Genomic DNA, 17,451 nt, shown 5'->3' with positions numbered 1-17,451 from the left:
GCCATCTTTGTGACACGTGGTGTCATCATGGGATTACCAGCGCCTCCTAGATGCAGACCAGAGAGGGAACCGCAGTGTTTTTTTGAAAAAAAAAAAAAAAAAAAACAGTGAAAATGGAAGGCTGGAGAGATGGCTGCACAGAGCTGGAGGAGCTCCTCAGTGGTCTGGAGGATCAAGGCTGGTGCCTTGCCTGCGGGGTGTAGGGGCACGTGGTGGCTGTCTGCCCCTTCCAAGAGGAGGAGGAGGAACTTGCCCAGGAGAGGAAGGTGAGGAGAAGGAGTGGCAGGAAAAATCTGCAGCCGCAGCAACAGCAGGAGGAGGTCTGGAATGACAGTTGGGAGGTTTTTTAAAGAACCTCGTGGCAGAGCTGTGCCCCGGCTGTGGGGCGTATGGGTACACGTTGTCCATCTGCCCCACGCAATATACAGAGGCGGAAGTAATGCCTGTGTGGGAGGAGCCTGCACTTCCATTGCCCAGACCGGGGGACTGTGAGCGTCCAGCGCCCAGACGGGGGGACCGTGAGCATCCAGAGCCCAGACGGGGGGACCGTGAGCGTCCAGAGCCCAGACGGGGGGACTGTGAGCATCCAGAGCCCAGACAGGGGGAACCGTGAGCGTTCAAAGCCCAGACAGGGGGACCGTGGGCGTCCAGCGCCCAGATGGGGGGATAGTGGGAAACCAAAACCCGGGGGACTGCTGTTGCCACCTCCGCCAGCAGAGGAAGAATGCCTGCTGTCCCCATCTTCACCAGCAGAGGTTGTGTGCCTACTGGTATCACTTCCCCTACCGTCACCACCTCGAGGAGAGGAGCAGGTGCTTCCTCTGCCTCCTGCTTGTTCAAAGTGATGATCTGGTTTAGTGCTGGCCCAAGGCAACAGCTCCGGATTCGTGCTTAGCTGTCTCGTGATTACAAAAAGACACAGACAGTTACTAAACACACACAAACAAAACACTCACAAACTCTTTTCTTATTTCAAGGGACAATCTCCCAGTCCTTCCTGTTCTTTGTATTTTAAACCAAGCGAAGGGAGGATTAGCATTTCTCTGGCCCCTTTTATGCATGACCCCTTGGTAATTGATTGCAGCTGTGTCTATTGCTTGCAGCTGCTACCTCGTTTACCTTCCAGGTCAATAAGTTCCTGCAACAGAGTCTTGCTTCCTTCCAGGCTAACCAACTTCCCGACCTCAGAATCAAACTGTCAGGCCAGCCCATCCAGAGACTTCTCCTTTCGCTGTTTAGCACCCTCAGAGGTCGAGAGGGAGATTTACAACCAGAATTCATTGTATTTCTGTCCCAATCCCCAATTGCCACCACTGTAAAAAGCGCTATCTGCGTGATGAAAAAGTTGATGACCAATTGTGATGGGCTACCCCCACCCCTGGGTGTAGCTGGGCTATTTGGTATAGTTTGGGTTATGTAGTACAGGTGATGTAAAATGTATATTTGTATTTGTGCACAGGTAATGCACAATTAGTTCACAAGCAGACTAATGCCGGGGTCATATTGAATTATTAGCAATTGAGTCCCAACCCAGCTGTATGTAAAGAGGCATGTAAGGTAAAGAGAACTAACAAAATACTGTAACACTTGCTGCTCGTGCTGGCTTTAAAACCAGCACAATACTTGTTTGTTCCATGCCTGTATTGTTTGTCTGTTTTGACCATCGTGCTATTTTGTTTGTACAAGTGTTTTGTGCTTGTTTACCAAGTTTCATCACACTTACATTTTTGCACTATCCAGAAAACCGCTTATCCAAGTGTCATGAAACTTGGTATTGCCATTATTTACTATTAGCTGTTAAGAGTATCAGATCCTGAAGGTGTCTGTCTGTCCATACATCCACCAGTCTGAACCCCCCTTGTATCCCCAGAATCTGATTTTCTAAACAACGTATGCAGAATAGCGTTAACTCCAAGTTTCATGACAATTTAATAAGCCAATCTCCAGACATACATAAAAATGTAAAGGTCTACATATGTACACATACAACCACTATATCGCCTCCACTATTTCCCCTTCAGAGGGAATTTCATCCACAGGGGATAAAAAAAATATTAAAGGCAGTGTAAAAGTTTTGTTATCTCTGCTGAAAAAATTAATCTCTGCAGATGGGAACTGAACTATAATACATTAATCAGCCATGCTTTTCATAGCACTAGACTCTTACAAGTCTAGTTATTCTGTCAATACACCACTAATTATAGAAATAGCGTAAATAAAGATGCTGTTCAAAAAGAGAGTTGAGGGTTCCCACATTGCCATGGCACTGACTGCGCTATTCAGACTTCATTTACACTTTTAAAAAAAAGGGTCATCTGTCAGCTTGAGCGTCCAGCTACTTGTGTGACTCAGCACACATTAAATGACTTAATTATTTAATGAACTTTCATATCTCCCCGTAACTAAACTTTAAGAGGCTGCTTTCTGAAAAACATTAGCTTGGCAATGTAAGTGCCCCCTACGTAAACCCCTTGGCATCAGAGAACGTGACTGTCAGTCCACATATTCTGTGCTTTTAAACATTGACACCTTTAGAAACAGTTGAATGGATATATTTTTTCCTTAAATTGTTCTATTAGTGTGCCTATTGGGGTGTATTTCAGTGGCAAAAACAATGTCAGAACAAACATACAGATATTATTTAACTAGGAGAGATCGACTGATCCACTTTTTAACATCATTATTACATACAATAAAAAGGGAATGGAAAAGGGCACAGCAGACCAAGATGAAAGGCGACTTCACTTCATAGATATGCTGCAGTTTAAGTCATTAAAATAGACTGTATCTTATTATGGTTAGGCCACTCAAGGTATTTGCAGGTATCCATTTCTCCCTGCAATGTGTTGGCACACTGCCTGCAGCCCAAGATTTCTATGATGAGCTAGCAGCACCATGGATAGATTGATTGTGTGTAAGGCTCTATGAACTCGCAGCACAATGGATAGATTGAGAGTAAGGCTCTATGAGCTTGTAGCACAATGGATAGATTGAGAGTAAGGCTCTATGATTTCACAGCACAATGGATAGATTGCGAGTAAGGATCTATGACCCTGCAGTACAATGGATAGATTGTGCATAAGGCTCTATGAGCTTGCAGCACAATGGATAGATTGCGAGTAAGCCTCTCTGACAATGCTCCTGCGTTTCATTGCTTTCCCAGACACCCACAGATTGTGGCACTGTTTTTTTTTTGTTTGTTTTTTTATTTACTGGTATGGAACCACGTGGTACTTTAAGCATGCAGCACAAAAAACGGGGCTTGCTTTTTAAAAGAGACAATAGCATTACTAATTTCAAAGCATGCAAGGAATTCGTAAGGTGTACAACTGATACTGCAAAAAGAATGAACAACCTCAATTACACAGTCTGTTTTCTAAATAAGTTGTACAATTAAACTGTGAGAATTCAATACCATCTAAATAGCTTTTTGACATCGGCTCAGGATAGGGCAAACTCCATCACTCATCTTACAAAATCACATCAACATACCACTGCTATAGACTCATTAAGTGCAAGTTAATTCATTTGTAAATTAGAATTTACTTGAGGTCTCAAATAGTCTAAAGTAGTGCATTGTTAATTAGCAGTAGGTTAAGTATTACATCCAAAACCCATATTCCATTGACGTGAACTATAAAGCTAGTTTATAAAGTGAAGTTTGAGGTATCCAGCTGTGTGAACAATAACTTCAACTGGAAATAAATGTAGAAACTCAGGGTAGTATTCATTTGTAATAAACTGAAAATCCATGCTGAAAAATAAAACAAGGCAAACACTGGATGTGTGGATGAAATTAATCTGAATCCCAGCAGTCCAAACCCAACCAAAAAATTTAAATCAGTCTAATGTTCCGAGGCCAGGAATCTCTTCTAAACCAAACAGAAAGATTGGGAGCACAACTACAGCTGCATGGTTAGTCATATTTTAGTTGTCATTGTAATTGATTGAACAGAATCACCATCTAGTGGACAAATAAAAAAGCAATCCTTTCCCTTTTCGGCTTGGGATTCTTATCAGACAGGTGTGTAGAATGTGGTCACGTCATTGCACTAGTGTTAATTGTAATTGATTAAATTGAGAACAGTTTTGTCATTAGTTTTTTATTATGATTTGCACAACAAAGATAGAAATGTTGCTGCTTTCATGGCATACATTAAGGTTGAAGAAATAGACCCATGAGTAGGTCACTGTGCCCTAGATTCTAATACTCTCAAGAATCATACAAATTGTCATGAAAATTAATAAATTCTTAAATATAACTGTGTGGCAGGTTCTTCAGACACTACCAGTCTGAGACTACCACCAGAAAGTCATTTAACTGTCTAGATTAATTACCAACATGCCAAATATATGTAGTCATCTTTGTTTTTCGCATTTGTATCAATTAAAACTAAGGAATTGGTAAGTAATTCAAATTAAGCCTGCAATTTCATAATCAGTTAGTGTACTTTCAAAGTGAGCTGTCTGAACTACTAAGTGATTTAGTATTGATAATGTAGTTATCCCTAAATCTAATGTATCATTTCTGTTTCTCTTTGTATTGGGTATTTGAAGGAAATCTGGTATAAATTGAGAATATAGTCTGTTGACTACCATTGACCTGTGATGAGAATGCCTAAGCAACCACTAAAACAAAAGAGGATCTGTGAACTGACCAGTTACATAACAGCTCAATAAATAGCTATTCACAAAGAAAGCTGTTGCACTACTAAATATGTGGAATATTGAAAAAAAAGATCAGTATTTCAAGTGGTGCAGTATGACAGACATTGCAGCATTATGGGGATACAAAGCAAGTTAGCCAGTCTTGCAAAGTCAGTGTGTAGATTTCTGGAAAGCATGATTAAGTTGTTAGGGGGCTATCAATTTCCAGTTACAGGTCATTCAAAATGATCCTGAAATAATTGCATTTAATCTGCTTGAAATACTTGAAATTAAATTGTTTACAAATATTTTCAAAAATCACAAAAGCACTTTTTTTTTTAATCTATGGTGTGCTGGGGGTGGTATCATCTTTAATGCAAAAAGCTAATTTTGGTGTAACGCTTAAAGTTTTTTCCTTAGCTTAATATTACTGCACTCAAGGGAACTTCATTAATTACATCAGGGTTATCTAGGTAATCACAAAATGTGTTATTATTATTATTATTATTATTATTATTATTATTATTATTATTATTATTATTATTATTATTATTTTATATGTATCATTTTGGAATTGTTACCCATTTTGACTAGTCGTTTGCAATCTGCAGACTGTGGAAAATATATGCATATGTGTCAAAGTGCTGCATACAAAAAAATTGTATTTGTTTCAGTAGCGCAACCACAACAAAGCAAACCTTCAGACACCGAATATTTTACATTGTCTGCAATGATTGGCAGAGCAAGGTTGTGCTTAAGGTTGTCTGGTGTGGTAAAATGGGGTATTGATGAATCTCCACACAGGTGATTTTAAAAAGCCCATTTTGCTCACAGTTCTGTGGTTTGATATGCAATTTCACATGGAAAGCCACCTTTGAGCCAAATGAAACTACACAGATTGTAGTTCTGCACTGAGAAGAAATGCAATTATCAATGTGAAATATTGTATTTACTTCTGAATTCCCAAATGACCCTTTTTCACAAGAAATGACTTCTTCCCTTCCAAACACAGTCATATGGTCACACTGGTGGAAATATATTGACATGAACTTCAACCTTCACTTTGTACACAACTCTACAGATTATGTTGTGGGAATATTCAGACTTTTTTTATCATACTTTCTCCGGGCTGCAGTTGTGTAGAATACTATCAACTATATTTACTTTTTGAGCTGTGTGTCATTGGTGATGTTTTCTAATCTATTGTACTGTAATAGTACACATTGCTGTTCAACTACCGTGTTTCAACAAAATAAGGCCATCTAGTTGACAAGAGTGAGGTTGCAATATATAATAATCTTTATATAGCGCCTTTCATAGTGGACCACCATCACAAAGCGTCATCACTATGAATTAGTTGCAGTCACTTACAACAACGTCTCACCTGATGGAGCACAAGGAGGTCAAATGACTTGACCAGGGTCACACAATGAGTCAGTGGCTGAGCTGGGATTTGAACCAGGGACCTCCTGGTTACAACCTCCAACAATATCCCCAATTTTTATGACTAATTATTATCATCAGTAGGATTGATCTTTTTTTTTTTTTTTTTTTTTTTTTTTAAGTTAAAAACAAAATTGATTGGGGGTCATAAGCCTGGATAATATTATTTATATTTAAATAAAAAATACATTGTAACTAAACAAATTATTATTATAATAATATAAAATAATAGAACAAACAGCAATTTGACTTTGTAAAACCAACTTAGAGAGAGAGAGAGAGAGAGAGAGAGAGAGAGAGAGAGAGAGAGAGAGAGACGCGCACTCCATAGTCACGTGACAAGGGGGGGGGGTTATAGGTGTTAGAGGTCACATGACAAGGGTCTGAACCTGTGCAGTGGTTTACTGTGGGGTGGGCTGTGCTGCTTATTTTTTCGCTCTAGTCCAAATTTGGATTTTAATAATGTCTCTGGAAGTCGAATCGGCAGAGTAAGTTTCGTGAAGTTATATATGCGTTAAGTAGAACGAGCCTGCATCACAGAATCATTATTTATATTCAGTAAATGGGTGTGAATGGAGGATATGTATTTCATCGAGGCCTAGTCAAAGCGGCAGTCGTGGATGCTCTATTTGCTGTTGCCAGTCAGAGAATGTTTGGATTGTGTAGCTTGCCGAGAATGGTAGCATTAAAAATATTCAGTAGGCTGCATCTACGAAGTGAAATGTTGACGCATGCAGTTGTATTGTAAATGTTATTCCTGAAAACAGAATGTATTGTTTAGTTGAGTTCTGCTGTAGTTATTGCATACTTTACGTGTTTGTTCCGAGGGTACCACCGCCGACCTCTGGAAGTGTTACTGGGACTATAATCTGATTATAGTATGCATTATTACTTATACAGAAATGGAAGCACCGTGCAGTTTTATATCGGTTTTCTCAGTTTCATTCGATTGTACTATATTACCATAAGATTGCAGTAATAAAAAAAAAAAAACTTTGTTACGTAGTTAATAATATTGTGCACTGTGGGCAGATTAATGTGATACAGCACATAGCATATCTACAACATAATTACATCTATAGTGCCTTTAATAGCGAGCCTTCTCAAAGGTCGTCAGGTCGATGGTTTAAAAATAACACCAAATGTAACCTTTTATTTTCTGATTGGTTTTGTTTTTAAATTGTTTTACAGCGTCATACGTCTGATCATGCAGTATCTGAAAGAAAACAATTTGCACCGAACACTGGTTACCCTACAAGAGGAGACGACCGTCTCCTTGAACACTGTGGACAGTATTGAGAGTTTTGTAGCCGATATCAACAGTGGGCACTGGGACACAGTCTTGCAGGCTATACAGTCTCTCAAGCTGCCTGACAAGACTCTCATTGACCTTTATGAGCAGGTAAGTGATTCTGTTTGTGGGCATAGTGTGTAGAAAGTGAAGTCATGCCAGAGATTGGGGGTATGGTGTAAATGATATTGCAAGCTTTAAATAGAACATTAATTGTATTTTATGATGCAGTCATGTTAATAGTCAAGTTAAGTTTTGTTCATGGTTAAACAATTATTACTATCAAACTTTTAGTTAAATCCATGTATTTGATTTCCCCATTCCAGAGAGTAATGTGACACTGATCTCTGTAGGCTCATGCTGAAATGTCAGAAGGAATGAACATCAAGCTTGTTATTTATTATTCATACAGATCACACTTCTAGTAGACCAGCACAATTATTGTGACATCCGTGTGTCATTCCAAATCGAGGACAACCTTGCCACTTGGCCTTCAACAAAAGTGACGGATACTGTGTACTGTATGAGAAATGAATAAATAGTCTATATTAGAGCACTTGTTCCTTCTGCAGCCGTTTTAATGAGTTGCTTTTCATGTCCCTCACAGGTAGTGTTGGAGCTGATTGAGCTGCGTGAGCTGGGAGCTGCCAGGTCTTTGTTAAGGCAGACAGACCCCATGATCATGTTGAAGCAAACCCAGCCAGAGAGATATATTCACCTGGAGAACCTCCTGGCCCGGTCCTACTTTGATCCCCGAGAGGTAAGCTAAACTCCATATGATTCCAGACACATTGTTTAGACAATTTTTTTCCCCCCAAAGATTTTAAATTTAAAGTAACAGCACTTATCCAAATTATTCTCATACAACGCTTTTGTTTTGTTCACTGTTTGTGATGCTTTAAGGCACAACTCATCACTTCATTACCTCATTGTGTGGCCCATCCTCTGTTGGCACATTCACCTCTAATGGGAATCTCTGTTTCCTTGCAGGCCTACCCAGATGGCAGCAGTAAAGAGAAACGGAGAGTAGCAATCGCGCAGGCTCTGGCAGGAGAAGTCAGTGTGGTTCCCCCTTCTCGTCTTATGGCTCTACTTGGGCAGGTAGGTTTACACAATGGGTTTGCTACACTTGATCTCAGGTTTTAAGAGAAATGTGTGTTTTCAACTTATTCCTCAGTAGACAAGTCTATATAACAAAACCAGCATGCAGTTTGACAAAAACTAGCACTAGCCACATTTGCAGGCAGTCTCTATGCCAAGGATTGGATAGACTACACTGAACTGCTCTTAGGAGGATGGTGCCCCAGTTATGGCGTGTGTCATATTTGTAGGGCAGTGTGTTTAAGCACTGTTGATTACATGTAGAGCAGTTTAGTCTCCATTACTGCTTATGCAGGATTTTCACAAGCTGTAAATTCATTACTAAAAGTGATTGTCAGTAAACTTTTCTTCCCTGCAGTCTCTGAAGTGGCAGCAGCACCAGGGGCTCCTCCCACCAGGCATGACCATCGATTTGTTCAGGGGTAAAGCAGCTGTAAAGGATGTGGAGGAGGAGAAGTTCCCCACACAGCTCAACAGACACATCAAGGTAAATCCAAAGCAAATGATGTCGAAACTCTGACATGTTTGCGTGATAAGTATTTGATACAGACAGTTCTGTATGAGGATTTGAACTGATCTCTTGTGTTGCCTAACAGTTTGGCCAGAAGTCCCATGTTGAGTGTGCGCGATTCTCTCCTGATGGGCAGTATCTGGTGACTGGCTCTGTGGATGGATTCATTGAGGTGTGGAACTTCACCACTGGCAAAATCAGAAAGGTAGGTTTTTACAGTGCAAGAGCATTGTGAGATTATGGATTGGGTTACCAAGTCACTTTTTGATGCTGAATCACTTTGATTCTTTAAGACCGAAATGGATCAAGTTTTGAGAAGTCAGCTACTAGGAACTGTGCAAGAGTAGATGGGCCGAATGACCGCCTCTCGTTTATAAATGTATTTATGATTAGCGTGAATACTTCTATGCAACATTACCCATCGAAAATCTATTTAAGTTGCACAATAGAAATTGTTGTAGGTCATATGTGTTTTTTTGTTTATCAAATAGACTATTTGGATTTTAGTATTGATGGGGGTACAGAATCCTACAAATAATGCATTTAATGCTTAGGGGAAAAAGTCCAGGTCTGTTTGAGGGTGTTGCTTGCTTGCTGGCTGCTGTGTGTGTTAAAGAACAAAATGTTTCTTCTAGTTTGACAACAAGAAACCACACTTACTGTCTTTGCTCTAGGATTTGAAGTACCAGGCTCAAGACAACTTCATGATGATGGACGATGCAGTGCTGTGCATGTGCTTCAGTCGGGACACTGAAATGTTGGCAAGTGGTGCACAGGACGGAAGGATTAAGGTAAGAGTGATAGATGTTTTAGTAGTTATTTATTTACTGCTGTACACTCAGCAGTCTGCAACAACACAACAAACAAGACAATGATTTTTTCTTGGAGATAGCTGTACTAGTGTAAAGTATTGAAATGTAAGCTGTTAACCATAACGACCCATACATGAAAGTGCACAGTAGGCCTGAGCTTTGGGTGTGTATTTTGCAAGCACTTAGTGGCCATTAGGAAGTTGTTTGCTTGAAGTAATATTTTGCATCTGACGACATCCTTCCCAAGTCTGCTTGATTATTATATGGGGATACACGTAGTGATCCAGTGAGTTTATATGTTCATAGCCAGTTTTTTTATGACAAGTACATAGGGACATTTTACTTTAGTTTCATTCTTCTTTTTGGTATAAAAGAAAACATATTTCCACACAGCTTCTTAATGAATTGCTCCTTGTTTGTAGCTTTCAGAGTTTGAACCTGATGCTCTTATCGACCAATAAAGTTCTTGTGATTCTGAACCCCACCTATCCTCTCTGTCATGGTAAACCGTTAAGGCCACTGTAATGTGTAATACACAGTTGTTCTGTGAATTAGACACATTTTTACTGATCTGCAGGACATGTATTGGTGTCGCTGTTGATTAAATATGAAATATATTGCAGTACTGCGTTTTCATCTCACTGTTGTTTAAACTCCTACCCCTTCTTTACCACATTTTCTATGTTTTTTAAACACTTGTAGCGAGCTTGCAGTGTTGTTGCGTGTATCTCCGCCCTGGAGAAAGGCAAACATTTGTAGTTGATCCAGAAGACTAATGGGCCATCCTTTTTGAATTGCAGGTGTGGAAGATTCAGAGTGGCCAGTGCTTGAGACGTTTTGAGCGTGCTCACAGCAAAGGAGTGACCTGTCTCAGCTTTTGCAAGGACAGTAGTCAGCTTCTCAGTGCTTCTTTTGACCAGACTATCAGGTATGTTGAACAACATGGCACCTAAATAACACAATACAACCGTTGTGTGGTTCTACTGTTAATCATTTCTTCTTTTTTGCCCCGCTGTACATTTTGTTAAGCTGAAGAAACATTTGGGTGTAATGCAAGAGCATTGAGTGACATCCAACATGTTTTGTTTTTGGTGTGTTTGCAGAGTTCATGGACTGAAGTCTGGCAAAACCTTGAAGGAATTCCGCGGCCATTCCTCCTTTGTAAACGAAGCCACTTTTACACAGGATGGACATTACATAATCAGTGCGTCTTCTGATGGCACAGTCAAGGTATACTGACCAGAAGCATTTCGTTTGACAGGCTTTTACAAAACAGTTTGACAAAGTTGTGACATTTTGGCTCCTAGATTACTTTTATTTTTTTTGTGTTTTATTTTGTGGATTGTCCCAAAGTATTTGCTCAGATACAACAATGTTTAATTGTTTTAATAAACTTTGACAGCATGCAAAATACAATATTTACTTATATTCAAAATAATCCTGTTTCATACAGCACTTGCTGTTTACGTCTTTCGTAACTGCTTCTTTGTTTCACCCAGTAGTCCCCATTGTTCTGGTTACATCACTCTGTTTGCTTATCATTTATGCTAAAAAAACAGTTTTGTTTCACACCAGCATTAGATGTTGTAACCTTGAACGTGCAGCAACTATTTAACTGCCTAAAACCTTAGTATTTTCTCTGACATTTTATTCAGCTCATACCCCTACGTTATACTTGGTGTTCCGCATGTTCGGTTTTTATCTTAACTAACAACAAATTTTCCCGGGAATTTTTCAGCCTATTCCTTATATGTTAAAATAGGGATAAAATCAGTAAAAATGTGTTTTTAATTTAAACATTTGAAAAAATCTCAGTACACACACTTTACATGTGGAATATGATGTGTAGTAGATCTGGTTTCTGATTAAGTTTAATGTCTCTGGGATGTATGATGAACCAGAATCTTTGCAAATCGTGGCTAAGTTATCCAGTGCTTTACGAACGTCTGGGCAATCGCTATGCTGACGGAGCTAGTATCTGCAATAGGCATTAGACCGTGCTTTAGCTGATGGACAGTACTGTCGCGCAAAGTCACAAATACATACCGGACTGCAATAAACAGTGGCTGTCCAGCAAAGCACAGCGTTCTGACAAACTAATTAACACAGTCATTCTGTGCTGTCTTTTATTCAAGTGTCTTTTAAGCCACGAAATGTATTGCTTGTTTTTCGGTTCACTTTCTTCTTTTAGTTTAATGTGTCGCTAACTTTTCAGTATGTTATTTTGTTCTGTCAGAGTGAACATGTACCTCAGAGCAGCAGTATTTGCAGCGCTGTGCATCCTCTGCCTCATCTGGCCCACTTCTGCTATTTTTGATTTTTGTGTACTTTGAAACACATTTTCTTTTGAATATTCATAAACTGATTGATTTACGTTTTCTTCCCCATTCCTCATACACTCAAAATATAATATTTTTGTGAAGTATTTCAATATAGTTTTTGATCAAGCTAGTTACCCAGCACTTGCCACAATAATCATACTTTGATTGGCCAACAGAATCAGATGATAGTATATTTGTGAAGCAACAGAGAACCAGTTGCGTTTTATTGTGTACTTTCTAAAAAACAGTACCATGAAAATACTAATTATGCAATTTCTAACTAACCATGCAGTAAGCTCAAGCAACTTTCACATGGATATGTATATATCTGTATCTGTCTATGTATATATCTTAATTAAAATACAAAACGGCTGTGAGTGTAGGTTACACAAAGGTTATTATAAACATACCAGTACAGTATCAGTAATGTTTTGCCTTTGCCCTGTGAAAGGTAATAGAAAACTGTTAGCCCTATCCTGATACTGTCAAGTAAAAGAAAATACATGCAAATAACATTTTATATTCTAACATTACTGATACTTTGAACTTGATCTTGCTCACGGTGCTGTTTGAGCAACAATCTGTACCTTGACTACTGATCACCCAATTTTAGTGAAAATGGTGTGAAGCATTTAGGATATCGGAAACCTAAAGAATTTTGATCAACAGCTCTTTTGCATGATCCATGTAGCTTGGTATTCCACATTTCTAGGAATGCGTCCATTGTCAATGTTATTGTCATTTACTTTTATATTTTGTTTTTACAGATCTGGAACATGAAGACAACAGAGTGCTCTAATACCTTCAAGTCCTTGGGTACCACAGCCGGAACTGACATTACTGTAAACAATGTCATCCTGCTGCCCAAGAACCCCGAGCACTTCGTAGTGTGTAACAGATCCAACACAGTGGTTATCATGAACATGCAGGGACAGGTGTGTTCATGGCATAGGGGGCAAGGGTTAAATGATGATCATAAGAACATTAAGTCTAAAGAGGGTTAGTGATAGACCTTGCATTGTGTAGCAGTTTTGCAGATTCTTGGTTTCACTGCGAGACTTACTAGGCCCACTTGAGATTAATTTGGTAAAGTGTAGCAAGGCAAATCTTGGATGTCACCACTTGGTTGGAGTGGCTTAAACTGCTATGTAATGATACTCTTTTTCCTTCTCGTTATTAAGTACAGTGTTTGAAGAATGTAGTTCCTTAGTGATTGGTTAATAAAGTACTTAGATTTTGAGATGACTTAAATGTAAACAGGAGTTACTTGTTTTCATCCTGCATAAACTAGGGTTACAAAAAATTAAAACACTGATAAAGGTTGTGGTGACTTAGAATCTGGCCTGAGATAATGGACTGCTTATCTAGACTTGATGCTTTGCATTTCACTTTGTATGAATGTAGGTTATGGTAACTTGCTAATATTAATGTTTAAAATGTGTATCGGTTTCAGATTGTGAGAAGCTTCAGCTCTGGTAAGAGGGAAGGTGGTGACTTTGTGTGCTGCACACTGTCTCCCCGTGGTGAATGGATATACTGCGTTGGAGAGGACTTTGTGCTGTACTGCTTCAGTACAGTCACCGGTAAACTGGAGAGGACCTTGACAGTAAGTGCCCTTGGAGGTTTTTACAGTGTTCCATGCTGAGCAGCAGATCTTTGTTTAGCACAATTTGTGAAATCTGCATATTTAGTCATGTGTCTATCGTTCTTGAAATGAGTCATGTTAAATGGAAGCAATGCTTGGAATATTTAAATACCTTTTTTTTGTAAAAAGAGCTCTGATAAATCTGTTAAGTCATTTGATGCAGTTAAATAAAATTCAGAGACTCCAGGATAAATTGTATCTTTTTTTTTTTTTGAGAGAGAGATAGACTTAATGTGAAAGCCTATGTGAATAATAAGCATAACCATAACCCAGAGCAATGACCATTCCATGACTTTGTCTCTGAGATATGGTGCGTGTTAAATTATAAAGAAACGTTTATGATTTAAGTTTGATTTAATATTTTCTGAACATCTGGTAAAGCTCCATTGAGCTGCCTTCTCCGTATTGATTTGCATGCATGAATCCAAGAGGTTTTTAATGCACAACAACATAGAGGAACAAAGCAAATGGTACTGACACTTTTTAAAGAGTAAGAAATGAATACAAAAAAGAAAAACAATTAATCGGGGGACTAGGTCTTTAATTGTGTACAAGGTATTCTAAGCTCCTTTGTTTTTGACTAGATCCACGAGAAGGATGTCATTGGAATTGCACACCACCCACATCAGAATCTGATTGCCACATACAGTGAAGATGGTCTCCTCAAACTCTGGAAACCGTAGCGGTTTCCCACGGTTTGGATTCAATGGACTGATACATTTTCACGGGGTACGGGAGCGGAGGGGCTGCATCAGTTGGACTTGTTTTGTGTTCATACCATGCTTTTTATGTTTTGATAAACATTTTGGTTGCATTTTACACAACTTTTATAAACTTGTTTCTTAACCAGATTTTGTAATGTTTTATTTTCCCTCCTCATTTCCAGATCTTTTTTTTTTTTTTCTCTGGTGTTGCTACCAGTTTTTACCCAGTTACTAATGTACCTATTTTCATGAATTAGGATCAATACATTAAGACTGTAAAATTGAAATATACAAGTTGTTTCAATGAAGTGCACGATGGCTTGATCATGACACATCATTTTTTTTTGTGAATGTGAATGGTAGTTTTATTTGTTTTTTGTTTAATTACCAAGTTGAATATATAAAACTAAGTAGCCTGGAATATTAGTACTGGATATTTTATAAAGCTACCTCTTCAATACGAACCAAAACACAAACATGAAAGAGTTCTAAACTGTCAATTGCAGCATACTAAATTTAGTCCACTTGATACACCCATCAGGGGATTAAGTGAGCTTGATCTGCTTCCTAACTAACGTTGCTACCATTGCTAATCCCAATTGCAGTGTACCAAAAGTTGATTGGCAGGTTGGGATCCTCAGTTAATCTTGATCAAGTTTAGTACCGATTGCAGAATACTAAATCTCTCAAACGCTTTTCTGATTTTAATACTGTGTATTTTTTATTCTTCTTGCTATATACCTCCTCATACACTTGTTTGTAAAGCTTTCACATATTACACTGCTATCTATCTATCTATCTATCCACCCATCCATCTATCTAAAATATTTCTTAAATTATAACTTTTTTTTCATCCTTGTTTCTTTTGGTTGACTGAGGGATGTTTATTGTAATATATACACTGTATATTAACATTGTTTCAGCTTTGAGTATAGATATTAAGAACAGAATAGTTTCTCAGAATTCCCCATGCAAATTTGCATATTGGAGGTTGGTAATATGCATTACTGTACTGATACCGGTCCTGTTCATGTTCCTACTGTATGAACAAAGTAAAGGGTAATTCTCAAATGAACACCTTTTTATTCAATGTCTTGTATGACTCCTCTTTCTCACCCAGCCGCACACTTGAACATTCCATCCACTTCTATCTTACCGTCAAATAAAACTTTCAAGCAACCTGCAGGACCCTTATCGATGGAACAACATTGAGTGCACTTTAGTGAGGATTTGATAAGGGTCCAGGCATACAGTTTTGCAGTTAATATACATGATAAAAGCTAGCTAGTTATTTATAGGATTCCAACTTTTTTAGGTGGGTGATTTTTTTTTTTTTTGTACAAATGCCAAGTTCAATAATCATTAGTAACAACTTTCTAAGCTTACTGCTGCAATATCACATAAACTCTAGATATAATTCCAATAGCATATGTCTTGGTAGATAGTTTTAAGCAATATGATGATCATGTCCCTGTTCCGTTTACTATCAGCTGAATATCATATATAAATGTGGGTGTGGGTGTGTGTGTGTGTGTGTGTGTGTACAGTGCCTTGCAAAAATATTCACGCTTGCTATTGTGTCCCATTTTGTGAAATTACAAAATGATGCATACACATTTTTATAAACGAAATATTTGATTTAAGCACCTTTGGCAGCAATTACAGCCACAAGTTTTTTTGGGTAAGTCTCCACCAATTTTGCACACTGGCTTGGTGCAATTTGTGCCCATTCTTCAGATTTGCTCAAGGTCTCTCAAGTTGCTTGAGGATTGCTTATGGACAGCAGTTTTCAAGTCTTTCTGCTGATTCTCAATAGGATTCAAGTCAGGACTTTGACTGGGCCACTCAAGGACATTCACTTTCTTATTCTTAAGACACTCCAATGTAGCTTTGGCTTGGTGCTTTGGATCATTGTCCTGCTGAAAGGTGAATTTTCACCCCAGTTTTAAGTCTGTAGCAGACTGAAACAGGTTTTCCTCTAGTATTTGCCTGTACTTTGCTCCATCCATTTTTCCTTCAGTCCTAACAAGCTTTCCAGTCCCTACTGAGGAGAAGCATCCCCATAGCATGATGCTGCCACTAACATGCTTGACTGTAGGGATGGTGTTGACTGGGAGATGTGCTGTGTTGGGTCTGCGCCAAACATAACGCTTGTTATTTAGACCAAAAAGTTCCAATTTGGTCTCATCTGACCACGACACCTTTTGCCACATTATTGCCCTCAGGTGATTTGTTGCTAACTCTGCGAGCTTTGAGGAGGCTTATTTATAGTAATGGCTTCCTTGCCACCCTGCCATACAGGCTACTTTTGTGAAGGGTTCTTGATATTGCTGTCTAATGCACATTTTCTTCCATCTCAGCCATTGAACTCTGTAGCTCTTTCAAAGTTGTCGTTGGCCTCACAGTGGCATCCCTCACCAGTTTCCTCTTTGCTGCTCAGTTTGGAGGGACAGCCTGATCTAGGCAGTGTCTGGGTAGTACAATGCACTTTCCATTTCTTGATGATTTGGTAGACTGTGCTCACAAGAATATTCAGAGACTTTGACATTTTTTGTACCTTTCTCCTGATCTGTGCTTTTGAAAGCTCATTGGTCTTCATGGTTGAGTGCTTGAAATTCACTACCTGACCAAAGAACCTCACAGACAGGTGTTTTTATTCTGAAATCATGAGAACCACTAATATTGCACACAGAGGCCATACAAATAATTATGTGGCTTGTTAAGGTCATTTTGTGCATCTGAATTAATTTAGGTTTGCCACAGCAAAAGGTGTGAATACTTATGCAATCATGACTTCCATTTATATTAAATTATCTATTTACTACTTTTTGTTTTTGCTTTGAATGTGTAGAGTAGGATGTGTATAGAACATATTAATTCCTACTTCAGTCTCATGACTGCAAGCTTTAAAACAACAAAATGTGAAAACTGAGAGGGTCTGAATACTTTTGCAAGGCACTGTATATACAGTGCCTA

General features: G+C 38.7%; 1 protein-coding gene across 1 annotated transcript; it reads left to right on the top strand.

Moving 5' to 3' along the window:
• Positions 1-6,470: 6,470 nt before the first annotated feature.
• LOC121321613 (WD40 repeat-containing protein SMU1) lies at positions 6,471-15,565 on the top strand. The gene is made up of 12 exons (XM_041260622.1): positions 6,471-6,578; positions 7,282-7,492; positions 7,989-8,141; positions 8,372-8,482; positions 8,841-8,969; positions 9,079-9,198; positions 9,668-9,784; positions 10,606-10,733; positions 10,909-11,035; positions 12,894-13,061; positions 13,580-13,732; positions 14,356-15,565. The coding sequence occupies exons 1-12, from the start codon at positions 6,553-6,555 to the stop codon at positions 14,452-14,454; spliced, it is 1,542 nt and encodes a 513-aa protein (XP_041116556.1). The 5' UTR covers positions 6,471-6,552; the 3' UTR covers positions 14,455-15,565.
• The last annotated feature ends 1,886 nt before the right edge of the window (positions 15,566-17,451 follow it).

This window comes from Polyodon spathula, chromosome 1 (assembly GCF_017654505.1).
Source record: "Polyodon spathula isolate WHYD16114869_AA chromosome 1, ASM1765450v1, whole genome shotgun sequence".
In the NCBI taxonomy this organism is placed as follows: Eukaryota; Metazoa; Chordata; class Actinopteri; order Acipenseriformes; family Polyodontidae; genus Polyodon; species Polyodon spathula.
This window is presented reverse-complemented; position numbering and strand designations above follow the sequence as displayed.